This window comes from Notamacropus eugenii, chromosome 1, assembly GCF_028372415.1.
Source record: "Notamacropus eugenii isolate mMacEug1 chromosome 1, mMacEug1.pri_v2, whole genome shotgun sequence".
NCBI lineage: Eukaryota > Metazoa > Chordata > Mammalia > Diprotodontia > Macropodidae > Notamacropus > Notamacropus eugenii.
The window spans coordinates 165769982-165787074 of NC_092872.1; the positions used below are offsets into that span (position 1 = coordinate 165769982).

The 17093-nt window shown below is 36.8% G+C and overlaps 1 protein-coding gene across 1 annotated transcript in view; it reads left to right on the top strand.

The window, feature by feature from the left end:
* LOC140509799 (cytosolic carboxypeptidase 4-like) overlaps nt 1–17093 on the top strand; it is a 270487-nt gene that overhangs the window by 232366 nt on the left and 21028 nt on the right. Inside the window, exon 3 of the mRNA XM_072617744.1 lies at nt 12968–13097. Coding sequence (XP_072473845.1) covers nt 12968–13097 — 130 coding nt within the window. The remainder of the gene's footprint in view (nt 1–12967; nt 13098–17093) is intronic.

Here is a 17093-nt window from a genome sequence, read left to right on the forward strand (position 1 = left end):
TAAAAACATAACATTTTATACAAATAAAGTTAGACCTAAATAATTGAAGTAATATTTATTGTTGATGGGTTGGTACAGTCAATTCTACAGTGTAGAGAAGTGTATATATTCATGGCAAGAAATAATAATGGCCTGATATTGGATTTTATCTGGAAGAGATGAGCACAAAAGGAGATCATCTTATCTGGGCAAGAGTTGTACTTCCCAAGATTTCATCCCATTTTGAAATGTATGAGCTCCTCTGGGTAATGGATATACAGGTGATATGAGAATCATATATCCAGAGATATGATATATTGGACCACATTGAAAGAGAATTTTAAACCCAGGATACCTAGAACACAAAAGAAAAATAAAAATCTCAAAAAAATGTACAAGAGAAATGTATCTATGAAAGTGCTAACATAGAAATGAGAAAGCATGTAGTACACATATATTTTTTACTCTACATGTTCTACTTTCTATGAGGACAATAAAACGAATCAAGAAGCACTTTGTGAGATTATAGACCACAAACAGGAATATAGAATTCAAACTAGGCTAGAAAGGCTACAAATGAGAAGAGGGACAAATTAAATGAAAGCATCTTGGGAAAGGATGTTACAAAAAATATTATTTAAGCTAAGCTATTGGAATGGAGGAAGACATGAAATAGAGAACTTAACCACGGATTATGTGGCATAGGGAGAAGAGTCAAAAAAGGGGTCTTTTATTGTGACTTAAAGAGTCTTTATGGTACAATAGAATGAGTGATTAGTTTGCATTCAAGAGGAACTGGATTCTCATGCTATGTGACTGAACAATTCATTTACCCTGTGTGTATCATTCAGCTTCTTGGGATTTATATATTAAGACTGTTGCAATCTACGTTGGTGGAAAGAATTCCTATACAAAAACATTCCCTTACTATCATGACATTACAGGTCTTTTAAATATTGTTCAGAGGAATGTATTCCATGACATTGATATGAATTGTCTTCAAATTAAAGATTAAAACTTGCAAGAATTTACTTTCCAACATGTTAAATATCCTGCATGACACTCAGGAGTCTCATTTCCATCATATTCATTCTACTTTGGAAGCTTTCAGAATACTGGTTTGCATTCTTGTGAAAGATGACTTGCACAGCAAAGGGGTCCTGTAAGACGATGATTGATTGAATGAAAGTGCATTTTATTTTTATGTTTTCTTAGAGCTACAAGCAAAATTACTGCCATAGCCCAACTGAAAAGCAAAATTGTAAGTAGCCACATACATATAATGATTAGAGGGTTATTGAAAAGAATGTGGCCATAAATATCTTCTTCCTTCCTTAATGGTTGTTACCTGAAATTCTTCCTTTAATAATTCATTAGAGTCCTTTTTGTTTTTTAAAGTAGATAATCTCCTGTTAAATTACTAATACACTCTTTGACCCAACAATACCACTTCTAGGACTGTATCTCCAAGAGACAATAAAAATGAGAAAGGGTTCCACATGTACAAAAATATTTATAGCAGCTTTCTTTGTGGTGGCCAAAAACTGGAAATCAAAGGGATGCCCATCAATTGGCGAATGGCTGAATAAATTGTGGTACATGAATGTAATGGAATACTATTGTGCTATAAGAAATGATGAACAGGAAGACTTCAGAGAGGCCTGGAAAGACTTACATGAACTGATGCTGAGTGAAAAGAGAAGAGCTAGGAGAACTTTGTACACAGCAATGACCACAATATGCGAGGAATTTTTCTGGTAGACTTAGTACTTCATTGTAATGCAAGGACTAAAAAAATTCCCAGTGGAGTCCAGGCAAAATGCTTTCCACATCCAGAGAAGGAATTATGAAATTTGATCACAGCATGAAGCAGACCATTTTCTTTTGTATTTTGTTTTGTGTTGTTTTAAGATTTCCCCCATTCATTTTAATTCTTCTATGCAACATGACTAAGGTGAAAATATATTTAATAGGAATGTATGTGTAGAACCTATATAAAATTGTATGCTATCTTGGGGAGGGAATGGAGAGGGAGGGGAAAAAATCTAAGATGTATGGAAGTTATTGTAGAACACTGAAAACAAATAAAATAATAATAAAATAAAAAAATAAATTGCTAATGCATTTCTGTGAATTAGTTTTATCAGATTTTATTCACTTATATTAGAGAACTGGATAGTTTTGGTAAGAAGAAACTGTACAAAAGGAAGAAAGAACCTAGAGAAGATTCTGGGGAGATGACAGAGTAGGTCAGAAAATTCTAAGCTGTCAAGATTTTCCCCCACAAAAGAGACAAAATAGCACCTTAGAGAGAACAAAGTTCTGGTAAAAATTAATAAGAATAGGGAACAACAGGGGTCTTCCTGGGACAATGTCAGATCAGAAGAAACATCTCAAGACTAGGTTTGGTGCCTGTGGAAAGGCAACAAAGCCCTCCAGGCTAGGGTCCACTTTAACAACAACTGGCTAGTTCTGGAGTTAGTTGATTTGAGAGGCTGCTGAGGCCCCAGCCACAGGAACCCTCCCCCACAACCCAGTTTTGTAAGAGAAATTGGGCCTCTAATAGGAGAAGATCAAAGGGACCTCTGCTGATAAAGAATGCCAGAGTCAGCTGTGCTGCAAAGAGCAGTGGAGATGGAAGGAACCAGCACACACCTGGTGAGTGCAGAAGCAGTGAGGCAGAAAGCCCCTGGTTCCGGGCACTTACAAATGTTTGGAGATTTGGCTTTGGTTTCAGGCTAGAGGGGAGAAAAGAAGATATGGGGCAAGAAGCACCATCCCCCATAACCCAGGACTTGAGGTGATTGCAAAAAGTTAATCTATTACCACAAAGAAAAATGCACAGAACAAGGAGAAAGAATCCAACCATAGAAAGCTATTGCAGGAATAGAGAGGTTTGAGGTTCATCTTCAGAGGAGAATAGTGAAGTAAAGAAACCCCCAAAGAGTAACATCAAATGATCACCTGCTAAAAAAGAAGTAATAGAAGAACTTTAAAAGACTTTAAAAATAAAAAAGAACAGAGATGAAGGAAAAAAACTAAAGGAAAAAAAGAATAATCCAAGAAAAACAAGAAGATTATGAAAGGAAAGTCAACCAATTAAAAAAGGAGATCCAGAATCTTAGGGAAGAAAATGACACTTTGAAAATTAGAATTAAACAAGGTGAAACCAGTGAGGTTATAAGAGATCAAGAAATAATTAAACAAAATATGAATAATGACAAAATAGAAGAGAAAATGAAACATCTTATAAGAAAAACAACAGGGGGGTGGAGCCAAGATGGCCGAGTAGAAACACACAAATACGCTAGCTCCGAATCCACAGCCCATGAAATATCTGTAGAAAAGAGCTGCCAATAAATTCGGGAGCAGGAGAAGCCACATAACAGCGGAGCAGACAAGATTTCTGTTCCAGAGAGCCTGAAAACCTCTCGCGAAGAACTGGGAGCCGAGAACAACCCTGACGTGGCTGCCAGGTGCCAAGAGGAGCAGATCCGAGCGGGGGAGCAGATCCGACCAGGCTTCAGGCACAGAATCTCCAGCAGCCACGCGGGTCCCTCCACCCACAGGTGACAAGGGTTGGTGAGAGGGTCTCTTCAGTGGGTCGAGAGGGGAGTGGGGAGCCCCCATGACTCAGGCCCCCTCAGGAGGCACCAGCAGAGGTGGGAGCAGACCTGGGCTCCCCAAGAAGGCAGGAGCCTGGATCCATTGTTGAAGTTCTCTGCATAAACCCCCTGAGGGAACTGAGCCCATGAGGCGGCCCTGCTGAACTTGATCTCACACTGAATAGCAGCCCTGCCCCCGCCCAAAGCCCTGAGGCTGGGAAGCAGCATTTGAGTCTCAGACCCCAAGTGCTGGCTGGGAGGATCCGGAGGCGAGGTGGGTGTGAGGAGAATATTCAGAGGTCAAGTCACTGGCTAGGAAAATGCCCAGAAAAGGGAAAAAAAAACCAAGACTATAGAGGGTTACTTTCTTGGTGAGCAGGTTTCTCCTCCCCTCCTTTCTGATGAGGAAGAGCGGTGCTCACCATCAGGGAAAGACATGGAAGTCAGCCCACTAAATGGGATCAGACCTGGGAAAAGCTCAAAAAGAGCTCAGAAAATTTTGAAAATTATGTTAGAGGAATGGAGGAAAAACTGGAAAGAGCAATGAAAGACTTGCAAGCAAAGTATGAACAGCAGATCAGCACCCTGCTAAAGGAGACCCAAAAAAATGCTGAAGAAAATAACACCCTGAAAAATAGGCTAACTCAATTGGCAAAGGAGGTTCAAGAAGCCAATGAGGAGAAGAATGCTTTCAAAAGAAGAATTAGCCAAATGGAAAAGAAGATTCAAAAGCTCACTGAAGAAAATAGTTCTTTCAAAATTAGAATGGAACAGAGGGAGGCTAATGACTTTATGAGAAACCAAGAAATCACAAAACAAAACCAAAAGAATGAAAAAATGGAAGATAATGTAAAATATCTCATTGGAAAAAACAACTGACCTGGAAAATAGATCCAGGAAAGACAATTTAAAAATTATGGGACTACCTGAAAGCCATGATCAAAAAAAGAGCCTAGACATCATCTTTCATGAAATTATCAAGGAAAACTGCCCTGAGATTCTAGAAGCAGAAGGCAAAATAAATATTGAAAGAATCCACCAATCACCACCTGAAAAAGATCCAAAAAGAGAAACTCCTATAAATATGGTGGCCAAATTCCAGAATCCCCAGGTCAAGGAGAAAGTATTGCAAGCAGCTAGAAAGAAACAATTCAAGTATTGTGGAAATACAATCAGGATAACACAAGATCTAGCAGCTTCTACATTAAGGGATCGAAGGGCATGGAATAGGATATTCCAGAAGTCAAAGGAACTAGGACTAAAACCAAGAATTACCTACCCAACAAAACTGAGTATAATACTTCAGGGGAAAAATTGGTCTTTCAATGAAATAGAGGACTTTCAAGCATCTTGATGAAAAGACCAGAGCTAAAAAGAAAATCTGACTTTCAAACACAAGAATGAAGAGAAGCATGAAAAGGTAAACAGCAAAGAGAAGTCATAAGGGACTTATAAAAGTTGAACTGTTTACATTCCTACATGGAAAGACAATATTAGTAACTCTTGAAACTATTCAGTATCTGGGTACTGGGTGGGATTACACACACGCACATGCAGATATACACACACATAGAGACAGAGTGCACAGAGTGAATTGAATAGGATGGGATCATATCTTAAAAAAAAATGAAATCAGCAGTGAGAGAGAAATATATGGGAGGAGAAAGGGAGAAATAGAATGGGGCAAATTATCTCTCATAAAAGAGGCAAGCAAAAGACTTTTTTAGTTTGGGGAAAAGAGGGGAGGTGAGAGAAAAACATGAAGTTTACTTTGATCACATTCCACTAAAGAAAGGAATAAAATGCACACTCATTTTGGTATGAAAACCTATCTTACAATACAGGAAAGTGGGGGATAAGGGGATAAACAGGGTGGGGGGGACGATGGAAGGGAGGGCATGGGAAGGAGGGTGCAATTTGAGGTCCACACTCACGGGGAGGGACAGGATCAAAAGAGAGAATAGAAGTAATTGGGGGCAGGATAGGATGGAGGGAAATATAGTTAGTCTTATACAACACGACTATTATGGAAGTCATTTGGAAAACTACACAGATTTGGCCTATATTGAATTGCTTGCCTTCCAAAGGGAAGGGGTGGGGAGGGAGGGAGGAAGAGAAGTTGGAACTCAAAGTTTTAGGGACAACTGTCGAGTACTGTTCTTGCCACTAGGGAATAAGAAATACAGGTGAAGGGGTATAGAAAGTTATTTGGCTCAACAGGACAGAGGAGAGGATGGAGACAAGGGCAGAGAGGAATTATGGAGGAGAGAGCGGAGTGGTGATGGGGGCAATTAGAATGCTTGGTGTTTTGGGGTGGGGGGAGGGGACAAGGGGGGAGAAAATTTGGGGCCCAAAAATTCTGTGAAAATGAATGTTAAAAGTTAAATAAATAAATAAATTAAAATTAAAAAAAAGAAAAACAACAGATCTAGAGAATACATCAAGGAGAGAAAACATAAAAATAATCAGACTAACTAAAAGGTATGATCAAGAAAAGAATTTTGATACAATAATAAAAAATATTTGAAGAAAATTGTCCTGAAGCATCAGAAAAAGGGGGAAAGTAGAAATGGAAAAAAAAAATCATTGATCACCACTTAAAAGAGATCTTATCAGGAAAACTCATAAGAATATCATAGTCAAATTCCAAAACCCAAAGCTCAAGGATAAAATGTTAAAAGCAACAAGAACAAAACAGTTTAAATATGATGGTGCCACAACAAGACTCACATAAGATCTAGCAGCATCTTAGGACACTGTATATAAAAGAACAAATGAATTGGGGCTCTAGCTGAACACATCATACTCAGCAAATTTAAAGATAATCCTAACTGTAAAACAAATGGACATTTGATTAACTGTCAGACTTCAAGACTTTGTTAAAAAAGAATAACCTGAACTTAATAGAAGATTTGGCAAGGGATTCAATAAGAACAGACCATTTACTTTTTAATATTTCTAAAATGTAAAATGCATGTTTAAGATTCTTATTAATAATATGGTAGCTCATAAAATATATTGGGGAAAACCTCAGTGTGATATGAATTTAAAAAGTAAAACCATTCAGGAACAGCTAAAAAGAGTAATTATTTATCACACAGGCTTTCTTGAAATGAAATTTTATTGTTACACATTTTGAATCCTTTCTTATGTTCTGCTATGCACATGAAATGCTTTGTTTTTCCTTTCTTATTTTGTATGTGAATTCCAATATTCAAGTTTATGATATGTTTTTGTTTCTTTTCTCTATTTTGTGTTCTGGTGTTTTGAGTCTAACATAAAATAAAATAAAAAGAAAAAACCTACATATGAGAGAACTATTTTCTAGTTTTGTGAAACAGACATTTAACCCAAGCAAGCATCAGTTTTGTCATCTGTAAAATGAGGCACTTTCCCTATTCCACAGGGCTCTCAAAAGGACTAAGGTAGACAATATGTAAAAATATTTTTAAGCTGAAAAAAGTAACTTGGGTATTTGTGTACTTGAACTTATAAGAAAGCTTTTTCTCCCAGCATAGTTAAGCATTTGCCAGACAACTTACCCTGAGAGATGGTGACCCAGTCAATATTTTAGAGGTGGAAATTTAACCTTGGCTTTCTTACTCTTGGTCCAGCTCTTTCTCTACCCTGCAATGATGCCTCTTATTGAAAAATCATAATTAAATACGTTTTATCTTGTCCATAATTTCATCTTATTTATACCTTACCAAGGCAATGAATTAAAATATTATCAGCACATCCATCTGGTTTCTGGTAGAAAGGCATGGAGACATGGCTAGAAAGAACTCAACATCATGAACTGATACAGAATGAAAAAAAGAACATTATAAGTACAGTAGCTACAATAAATGTAAGAAAAAATGTATAACAAAAGGGGAGAAGGTAGGATACTATGTCAATGCAATAGTGAAGAGATACCTCCACCTTTTTTTTTTTGCAGTTCCTTAGTATGCTTTATTTATTTTCCAAATTATTTTTTGTTATTTTCAGTGTTCTACATTCACTTCCATATATTTTAGATTTTTTCCCTTCTCTTTTCCTCCAACCTCTCCCTCCCTGAGACAGCATGCAATCTCATATAGGTTCTACACATACATTCCCATCAAATACATTTTCACCTTAGCTATGTTGAATAGAAGAATTAAAATGAATGGGAGAAACCATAAAACAAAACATAATACAAAAGAAAATGGTGTGCTTCATTCTGCAGGTCAGTTCCATAGTTCTTTGTCTGGATGTGGAAAGCATTTTGCTTCAAGAGTTCATTGGGAATTTTTTAGGTCATTGCATTGCTATGAAGGACTAAGTTTACCAGAAAAATTCCTTGCGTATTGTGGTTGTTGCTGTGTACAAAGTTCTTCTGGTTCTGCTCCTTTCACTCAACATCAGTTCATATAAGTCTTTCCAGGACTCTCTGAAGTCTTCCTGTTCATCATACTTATAGCACAACAATATTCCATTACATTCATATACCACAACTTGTTCAGCCATTCTCCAGTTGATGGGCATCCCCTTGATTTCCAATTTTTGGCCACCACAAAGACAGCTGCTATAAATATTTTGGTACATGTGGGACCCTTTCCCATTTTATTATTTCTTATTTTTTGATTGAACTATTTGTGTTCAGTGCTTGACAATCACTTCCATATATCTTAGGTTTTTTTTCCACTTGCTCCCTCTTATTCCCCCCTCTCTTCCCACTCCCTCCCTGAGATGGCGTGCAATCTTACATAGGTCCTCCACACAAATTCCTATTAAATGCATGTTACATACAAGAATTAAAATGAATAGGGGAACCATGAAACAGAACATAACAGAATACAAAAGAAAATGGTCTGTTTCTGTCTGCGATCAATTCCATAGTTCTTTCTCTGGATGTGAAAGGTGTTTTGTCTCAAGAGTCCATTGGGAAATTTTTAAGTGCATGCATATCAATGAAGTACTAAGTATACTAAAAAAATTCTTCACCACTGTGGTTGTTGCTGTGTACAAAGTTCTCCTGGTTCTGCTCCTTTCACTCAGCATAAACTCATATAAGTCTTTCCAGGTTTCTCTGAAATCTTCCTGTTCATTGTTTCTCATAGCACAACAATATTGCATTACATTCATATACCACAACTTATTCAGCCATTCCCCAATTGATGGACATCCTCTTGATGTCCAGTTTTTGGCCACCACAAAGAGAACTGATATAAATATTTTTATACATGTGGGAACTTTTCCCATTTTTATGATCTTTTTGGGATAGAGTCCTGGAAGCGATATTGTTGGGTCAAAGGGTATGTACATTTTTGTAGTCCTTTGGACATGGCTCCAAATTGTTCTCTAGAATGGTTGGATCAGCTCACAGCTCCACCAATAATGAATTAGTGTTTCCAACTCTCCCACATCTTCTCCAACATTTATCATGTTCCTGTTTTGTCACATTAGCCAATCTGATAGGTGTGATGTGGTACCTCAGAGCGGTTTTGATTTGCATCTCTCTAATCAATAGTGATTTAGAGCATTTTTATATGATTATAGATAGCTTTAATTTCTTCCTCTGAAAATTCCCTCTTCATATCCTTTGACCATTTATTAATTGAGGAATGACTTGTATTCTTGTACATTTGACTCAGTTCTCTATGTATTTTAGAAATGAGGCCTTTATCCAAGACACTAGTTGCAAAAATTCTTTCCCAGTTTTCTGCTTCCCTCCTAATCTTGGTTGTATTGGGTTTATTTGTGCAAAAACTTTTCAATTTAATGTAATCCAAATTATCCATTTTGTACTTTACAATTTTCTCTGTCTCTTGTTGGGTCATAAATTTGTCCATTCTCCATAGATCTGTCCAATATACTATTCCTTGCTCCCCTAATTTGTTTATAGTATCAATCTTTATACATAGATCATGTATCAATTTGCACTTTATTCTTGCGTACAGTGTCAGGCATTGGTCTATGCCAAGTTTCTGCCACACTGTTATCCAGTTTTCCCAGCAATTTTTGTCAAACATTGAGTTCTTATCCCAGAAGCTGGGGTCCTTGGGTTTATCAAACAGCAGATTACTATATTCATTAACTACTGCGTCTTGAGTACCTAACTTTCCCACTAGTCTACCCCTCTGTTTCTTTGCTAGTAGCAAGTAGTTTTGATGATTGCTGCTTAATAATACACTTTGAGGTCTGGTAATGCTAGGGCACCTTCCCTATCATTTCTATCCCTTGATATTCTAGACCTTTTGTTCTTCTAGATCAATTTTGATATTTTTTTTTAGCTCTAGAGAATAGTTATCTGATAGTTTGATTGGTATGACACTAAATAAGTAAATTAATTTTGGTAGAATTGTCATTTCTATTATATTGTCTTGGCCCACCCATGAGCAACTGATGTTTTTCCATTTACCTAGATCTGACTTTCTTTGTGTGAATAGTGTTTTGTAATTCTGTTTACACAGTCCCTGGGTTTGTTTTGGAAGGTAGACTTCCAGATATTTTATAGCATCTACCATAGTTTTAAACAGGATTTCTCTTTCTTTCTCTTGCTGTTGGACTTTTTTAGTAATATATAGAAATGTAGATGATTTATTTGGGTTTATTTAGTAACCTACAGCTTTGCCAAAGTTGTTTATTATTTCAAGTCACTTTTTACTTGATTCTCTGGGATTCTCTAAGTATGTCATCATATCATCTGCAAAGAGTGATAACTTAGTTTCTTCTTTGGCTATTGTAATTCCTCCAATTTCTTTTTCTTCTCTTATTGCTACAGCTAACATTTCTTGTATCATATTGAATAACAGTGGTGATAACGGACATCCTTGTTTCACCCCTGATCTTATTGGAAATGCATCTACCTTATCCCCATTGCATATAATACTTGCTGTTGGTTTTAGGTAGATACTACTTATCATTTTATGGAAAGTTCCATTTATTCCTATGCTGTCCAGTGTTTTCAATAGAAATGGGTGATGTATTTTGTCAAAAGCTTTTTCTGCATCTGTTGAGATAATCATGTATTTTCTGTATTTTTTTTGTTAATATCAATAATGCTGATAGTTTTCCTAGTATTGAACCAGCCTTTCATTCCTGTTATAAATCCTATGTGATCATAACGTATTATTCTTGTGATAAGTTGCTGTATTCTTTTTGCTAATATCTTATCTAAAATTTTTGCATATACTTTCATTAGAGAAATTGGTCTATAATTTTCTTTCTCTGTTTTGGCTCTTCCTGGTTTATCAGAACCATATTTGTATCATGAAAAGAATTTGGTAAGACTCCTTCTTTGGCAATTTTCCCAAATAGTCTATATAGTATTAGAATTTACTGTTCTTTAAGTATTTGATGGGGAGCTTCTTAGTGGCTTCCCAGAATCCTCTTGTAGTCAAACACTTCTAGTCAGTAAGCCCCCCAGATGCCACCTTTTAAGAGCTGAAAAAAATATAACCCCTCTCATCTCTGCAGAGCTATGGAACTATGAACTGGAATATGATATACTCTGTCAGACTTACTTGATATGATGGTTTGTTTTGCTAAACTGCTATTTTTCTCTCTCTTTTAAAAATATTATATGATAATGTTTCTGGTTAGCTGGGTGGTGGTAGAGGGAGAGCTTTTTATCAGGAAATGGTGATATAAAAACAAAATGCATCAAAATTTAAAAAATAAAGAGCATAGGAATACAAAGCCCTGTTTTCTTCCAGTATCTAAATGTACACACTCAATCTGTATGTCTTTTAGTGGCTTCATCTGCAAAATAAGGAGGTTGAATTAGTTTTCTGGTTCCTTGCCTTTTTCAAATATGAGGACTTCCTTTTAATATAAACAAATCTTGCAAATCCCAACAAGATAATGCTTGTGCTCTTAGCCTGTAGACTCCTCCTGTGCAGCAAATAATTTTTTTTTTAGTAGCTGCTTCCCCAACATCTGGTACATAATCCTGTGCCTAATAAATACTTGTTGATTAATTTATTAGCATAGATTTAAAAAGTACATAATGACAAAAGTTCAGAATTAATAGAGAAGGAGCATGAATTCAGGAAATCCTTGATTCATATCCTGCATCTGGTGATAACTAACTAGCTTTGTAAACATGAACAAGTCACTTAAGCTCATTAAGCATCAGTTTCCTTAGATGTAAAAAGGGGATAATAACACCAATAGTAAGCAATTTATAAGGTTTTTGTGAAACTCCAGAGCAATAACATGTATGTCACTCTTGATAACCTTTAAAGTACTTTATATAAATATGAATTGTTATTATCATGATAGTTAATAATGATTCTGTCATCATGAATTTCTACTTTAATATTTATACTGGACTTGTTATATATGTGAGACATTATTTATTGCATATACAGAATGTATATTTTTGTTCACTTATCAATTTCCCTACAAATTCAAGGAGGAAGCTAGGTGGTACCATGGATAGAGGGGTGGGCCTGGAATCAGGAAGATCTGAATTCACATCTTGTCTCAAATACTTATTAACTATGTAATCCTGGGCAAGTCACTTAACTCTGTTTGCCTCAGTTTTCTTACCTGTAAAAAATGAGCTGGAAAAGGAAATGGTAAACCACTCCTGTGTCTTTGCCAAGAAAAACCACAAATGGAGTCACAAATTGTACATGGCTGAATTACTAAACATACAAATTCAAAGATCCTTAAGAAAAATTCTGCAGACAGAGTCAGTGCCTTTTTGAGATCTGCTACTGTGGTTTGGAATTACTGCACTAGGTAATCAGTAAGTTCCCTTACAGTTAAAAAAATTCTTTGAATTTATGGAATTAAAACCCAGTGGTCTGTGTCAAATTTACCTGTCTACTACTATAATGAAGTGAAAATTTAAAAACTTCTTTCAACCTACTAGACTAAAAGGTTTAGAGGATCACAGATTTAGAACTTGAAGAAAACTCAAAGGTTATCAAGTCAACCTCCTAATTTTACAGATGAAAAATGACCAAACATATAAATCCTGAGGTTTAGAGGTGATTTGCCTATGGTTCTACATCTAGTAAGTCCCCTAGATTGGATTTAAACTCAGATGTTCCTCTTCTTGACTCCAAATTCAGTGTTTTATCCACTATACAGTGTTGCATCTTGGCTTGGAGAGCAAAAAGAGCCTTGAGGAATATAGATTTGTTCTTCAGGCATATGGGCACGTGAAGTACATGTTCTGTGTTCTCTCCATAGAACACAAGCACAAACTTAAAGTAAGCACTGATTCTTTCTCTTCCATGAGTTTTTGATATGTCTTTGGGACTTTGAAAGGCAGATATGCAGTTATCTGGGAATCTGCAGCTAATTGCTGATTAGGTGAAAGTCAGAAGAAAGTTGGATTTATTTGTTTGATTGTCATGAGAACATTTTTTTCAGATTGTCTGCATTTTTTCATTTTTTTTCAGTCATAGATGTTCCCTGAGAGGGGAGGATCTCAACAGACAATGGCTTTCTCCTAGCGCGCAGCACCAGCCAACTATCTACCATACGAAAGGCCTCTTACATTATTTAAATAACATTGGCAGAACACCAGTGGTGAGTCCCCTTTCCTTTGTTACCCTGTAGCTTCCTAAGAAATAAACTGTAATCAGATAACAGGAATGTTCCAAAGCTTTCACTTGAAAGACATTATTAATAGTGAAGTGTTTTAATAGGTGAAGAACCCAATGCTAGCCCAATATAACAAAATTACCTTGCTCACTCAAGGATTTGAATGGAGCTTTAGTTAGGTGCCCAATGATCTACATCGGAGGTGTCAAAATGACTACATGACACCAGCAATTAAAATACAATAAAATATTGCAAGCAGAATTTGAAGAAGTAGTAGAACAGTAATTACTGTGAAGTACATTGTAAAAAATGCCAGAAATCAGCCAGGTAAAGAGGGCAAAAATGAGGAAGCATGACTGCCTCAGATATTTCATATGAGCCTGGGAAAATAGTTTCCCCTTTAAGATCCTCAGCTTTGACTTTAACAACATTAACAAGAACTAAAAATATAGGAGGTTGATTCAATGACTCACTTAATGGGGGCTTGCAGATTTATGCAGTCCCTCCACCTGGAAGAGGGCAGCTGAACTCCAGCTCAACCCTCATTTAGTACCCTTTTGGGAGTGCATCTCTCTGGGTGGTACAGTAACTACTGGGTAGGGAGGCTTGGCAGTAAGAGGAGGAGAGAGAAGAGATATCTTCATAGGGCTGGCTGGCACCTTACCTGACTCATGTAAAGAAAACCAATAAGGCAGGATTCCTCTCTGTTCTGACAACCTCTAATCGAAGAGAAGAAGATTTATTTTAAAATGTGACAGGTGAAAGGGTTGTTTTAAATATAAATAAACATTAATTAGCTATAAACATGACAGCCACAGACTTGTTTCGTGCTGCGAGCATCTGAAAGGTGGGTGAGAAACAGCTGAGTACTAAATGTTATTCACAGTGTTACAAAGCTCTTTAATGGGCTCTATATCACCTTTTAGTTACCTACCTGGATATATTTAGTCAACCTCCTGAAGATACCACAAGCACTGTCATTCATCCAGTAATTGTTCCTATGTTATTCAGGGAAGACTGTCTCGGTGCTGAAATAAAGGAAACATAAATAAGTATGAGGAACCCTTCTGGGGTTCTATGGATGGTGATAGATTAGGGTTCTCAGCCTCGTATTGGACAAAGGCAATATTTTCTTGAGATTTATTATTATTATTTTTTATGGACATGCAGATGAATTTTGTGATTGTTCAATCAGTTCTCCCTAGGAGCAGTCAGGTGGCTAGTGTAGATCAATGATGCCCAGTCAGGGCCCCAAATGGCAATCACACATTAGCCAGTGGTCTATGGAGGTAACTCCAACTTTTAGAAGTCGTGGGAACAGCAGTGTTCTGCCACCACAGCATTTCGCTTAGGCATCTCAAACATAAGACATCCAAAATAGAACTTATCTCTCTCCATCTCCAAACGAAACCCTCTTCTGAAATTCTGTTTTTCAGTAGAGGCCACCACAGTCCTTTAGGTCACTCAGGTTTGCAACTTCCAAGCCATCAACTTTTCTCACTCCCTCACCCCAAATATCCAGAGTTGCTAAATCATGTCCATTCTGTGTCTGTAATATCTCTCCCATCTGTCTCCTTCTCTGCATGTACAGCCACTCCTGGAGTACAGTCACTCATTAATTAGTACCTGAATTACTTTGCTTGCCTTTGAATTGGTCTTTTTGACTCAAATCTCTCGCCTCTTAAATTCATCTTTGACATAATTGCAAAATTTCAGAATGATATTCCTATAATGAGAACACATAAAATATTCATATAACACAGAAAGCAAATTTTAAAGGTCTATCTTAATGTTAGCTAACATTAATATTATTATTATTGTTATTACTATTTTTATTATTACAACAGTTCAAACTACACCACTCCCTTATTCAATAAACACAAGTGGCTACTCTTATCTTTATGATAAAATAAAAATTGTTCTCTTTTGCTTTTAAAGCTTCTCACAACTCGGCTCTAACCTACCTTTTCCATTCCCATTTACACTCATGTGCTCTTTGATCCAGACAAGCTATCCATCTTGTTCTTCCTCAGACATACATAGTACTCTGTTTCTTGTTACCATGCCTTTTCATAGACTGCCCCCCCTGTATTTGGAATGTGCACTATCCTTCTTTCTGAATCTCAGAATTCCTTGTGGGTATCCAGCATGTCAAGGTACTAGAGGCAATTTGTAACATGGGAAATCTCTCTTAATCGGGCATAGCTATGCCAGTGGGTGGAGAAAAACTGTAGAGAGAGCCTTTGGACTTTGAGGAGATGAACACTTCACTGACTAAGTTGGGGATGTGATGGGGTGCTTCCCTCAGATCACTGATCTTGGTGGGAAGCCATACTCTCTCCCATAAATGCCCCTTTCCATCTCATGGAGCCCTGTCTGCCCAAATATGTTGATGCCCTTGTGACAAATACATGATGATATCATTCTTTCCTCTACTTTCATGTTTGTTCCTGCCATATTGAGTTTGGGAGATTTCTTTTGATTCTGTGAAATTCACTGGCCCTTTTATGCCCAGCACCACTGGTGTATGAGTAAAATCAGAATTTAAATTTTCCCTTTTAGTGATACTGGTATATGACCCTTTTCCTCCCCACTAGGCATGGCCCTGGACCATAAAACTCTTTCTCAACTTGCTAGAGGAGGAGCAAGTTTGCTCCACCTCTTGGATACTGAAGAGAAAGAAGACAGGAACTAGTCAAAGAGCTTTCAAATTCTGCTTGATTTCAATATAATAAACCTTGAGTAGGGCACAAGTAATAAATAGGAGCTATGCAACACAGAGAGGCAGTTATAAAGAGAGAGAAAAGATATTTAGGTGGAGAATTCTTGAGATACAGGAAGAACTTGTATAGGAGGGACACCAAAGGAAACAGATTACAGACAGGATGTGCCTAACTGTCTACCTGGTTAATGCAAGGAGTAGGACCAGTTGGTAGTATCCTTTTGCATTTATATATAATATATATAATATACATATTTGTACACACACATACATACAAAGAAACATTTATGTGTATACATACATGTACACAGGCCATAGACATTATAGAAGACATCTACAGATGTGTATACATATATACACGTGTGTGTATATATACACACATATATGTATGTGCTCCCATGTATATGTACACATATATGTATGCATATTCACATATATCTATATATCTTCTACAATGCCTGTACGTCACAGAGGCAGTAGTCTTGTGACTGAGTTGGTTAGGATAGATACAGCATGTGAGAACTGTATATCATTTGATCCACCTGAAGAAGGATGCTGGGAACTTAGATTAGATTCATATACAGAGCTAAGCTTTTGCAGTGGTCTCTGGCTCTTGTCCCACTGTAGAGACTCAGAATTGAGGAATCAGGAGAAGTTATCAATCTGTACATTCTCCCTGCTCTTTACTCCCCATACTAGAGTGTTGATAAACTTATTTTTCTATTGCTTTCAAGAGCCTATTGATTTTAGTTTATAATTCATGTGAACGAGCTTTTTTCCACTCAGAAAAGGAACTAGATTTTTTCTTTGTTTACTTTGTCCTTCTCTGTGGGACCCAAGTGGAATGGAATTCTTAATTACTCAAATAATTTTCCTGGGCAACAGTTTGGCCTAATTCAATCCCTGTGACATCTATTTTTTTCTGAATTAATCAGCCTTTTTGAAAATAGAAGTAAAACAAAAAAAGACCAAAAAATGATGGCATTTTCCATCCTGAGGTGGCATCATCATGTGCTTTTTAACCAAAAAAAAAAAAAAGAGAGAGAGAGCTCTAAGCTCTCTGCACACCATCTCTTCCATCCTCACAATCTAGAAATTTGTCAAAGGAGACAAATTTTTCTGACCTTGCTACTACCTCTAAATGTTCTATCTCCCCCAACCTCATCTTCCCAGATCATCACCCTTACAGTGGCCTCATTTTCTTTCCGTCAAAATCTTGACTCAATAAATACCCAGTTTGGTTTAATAGTATTTTTTAC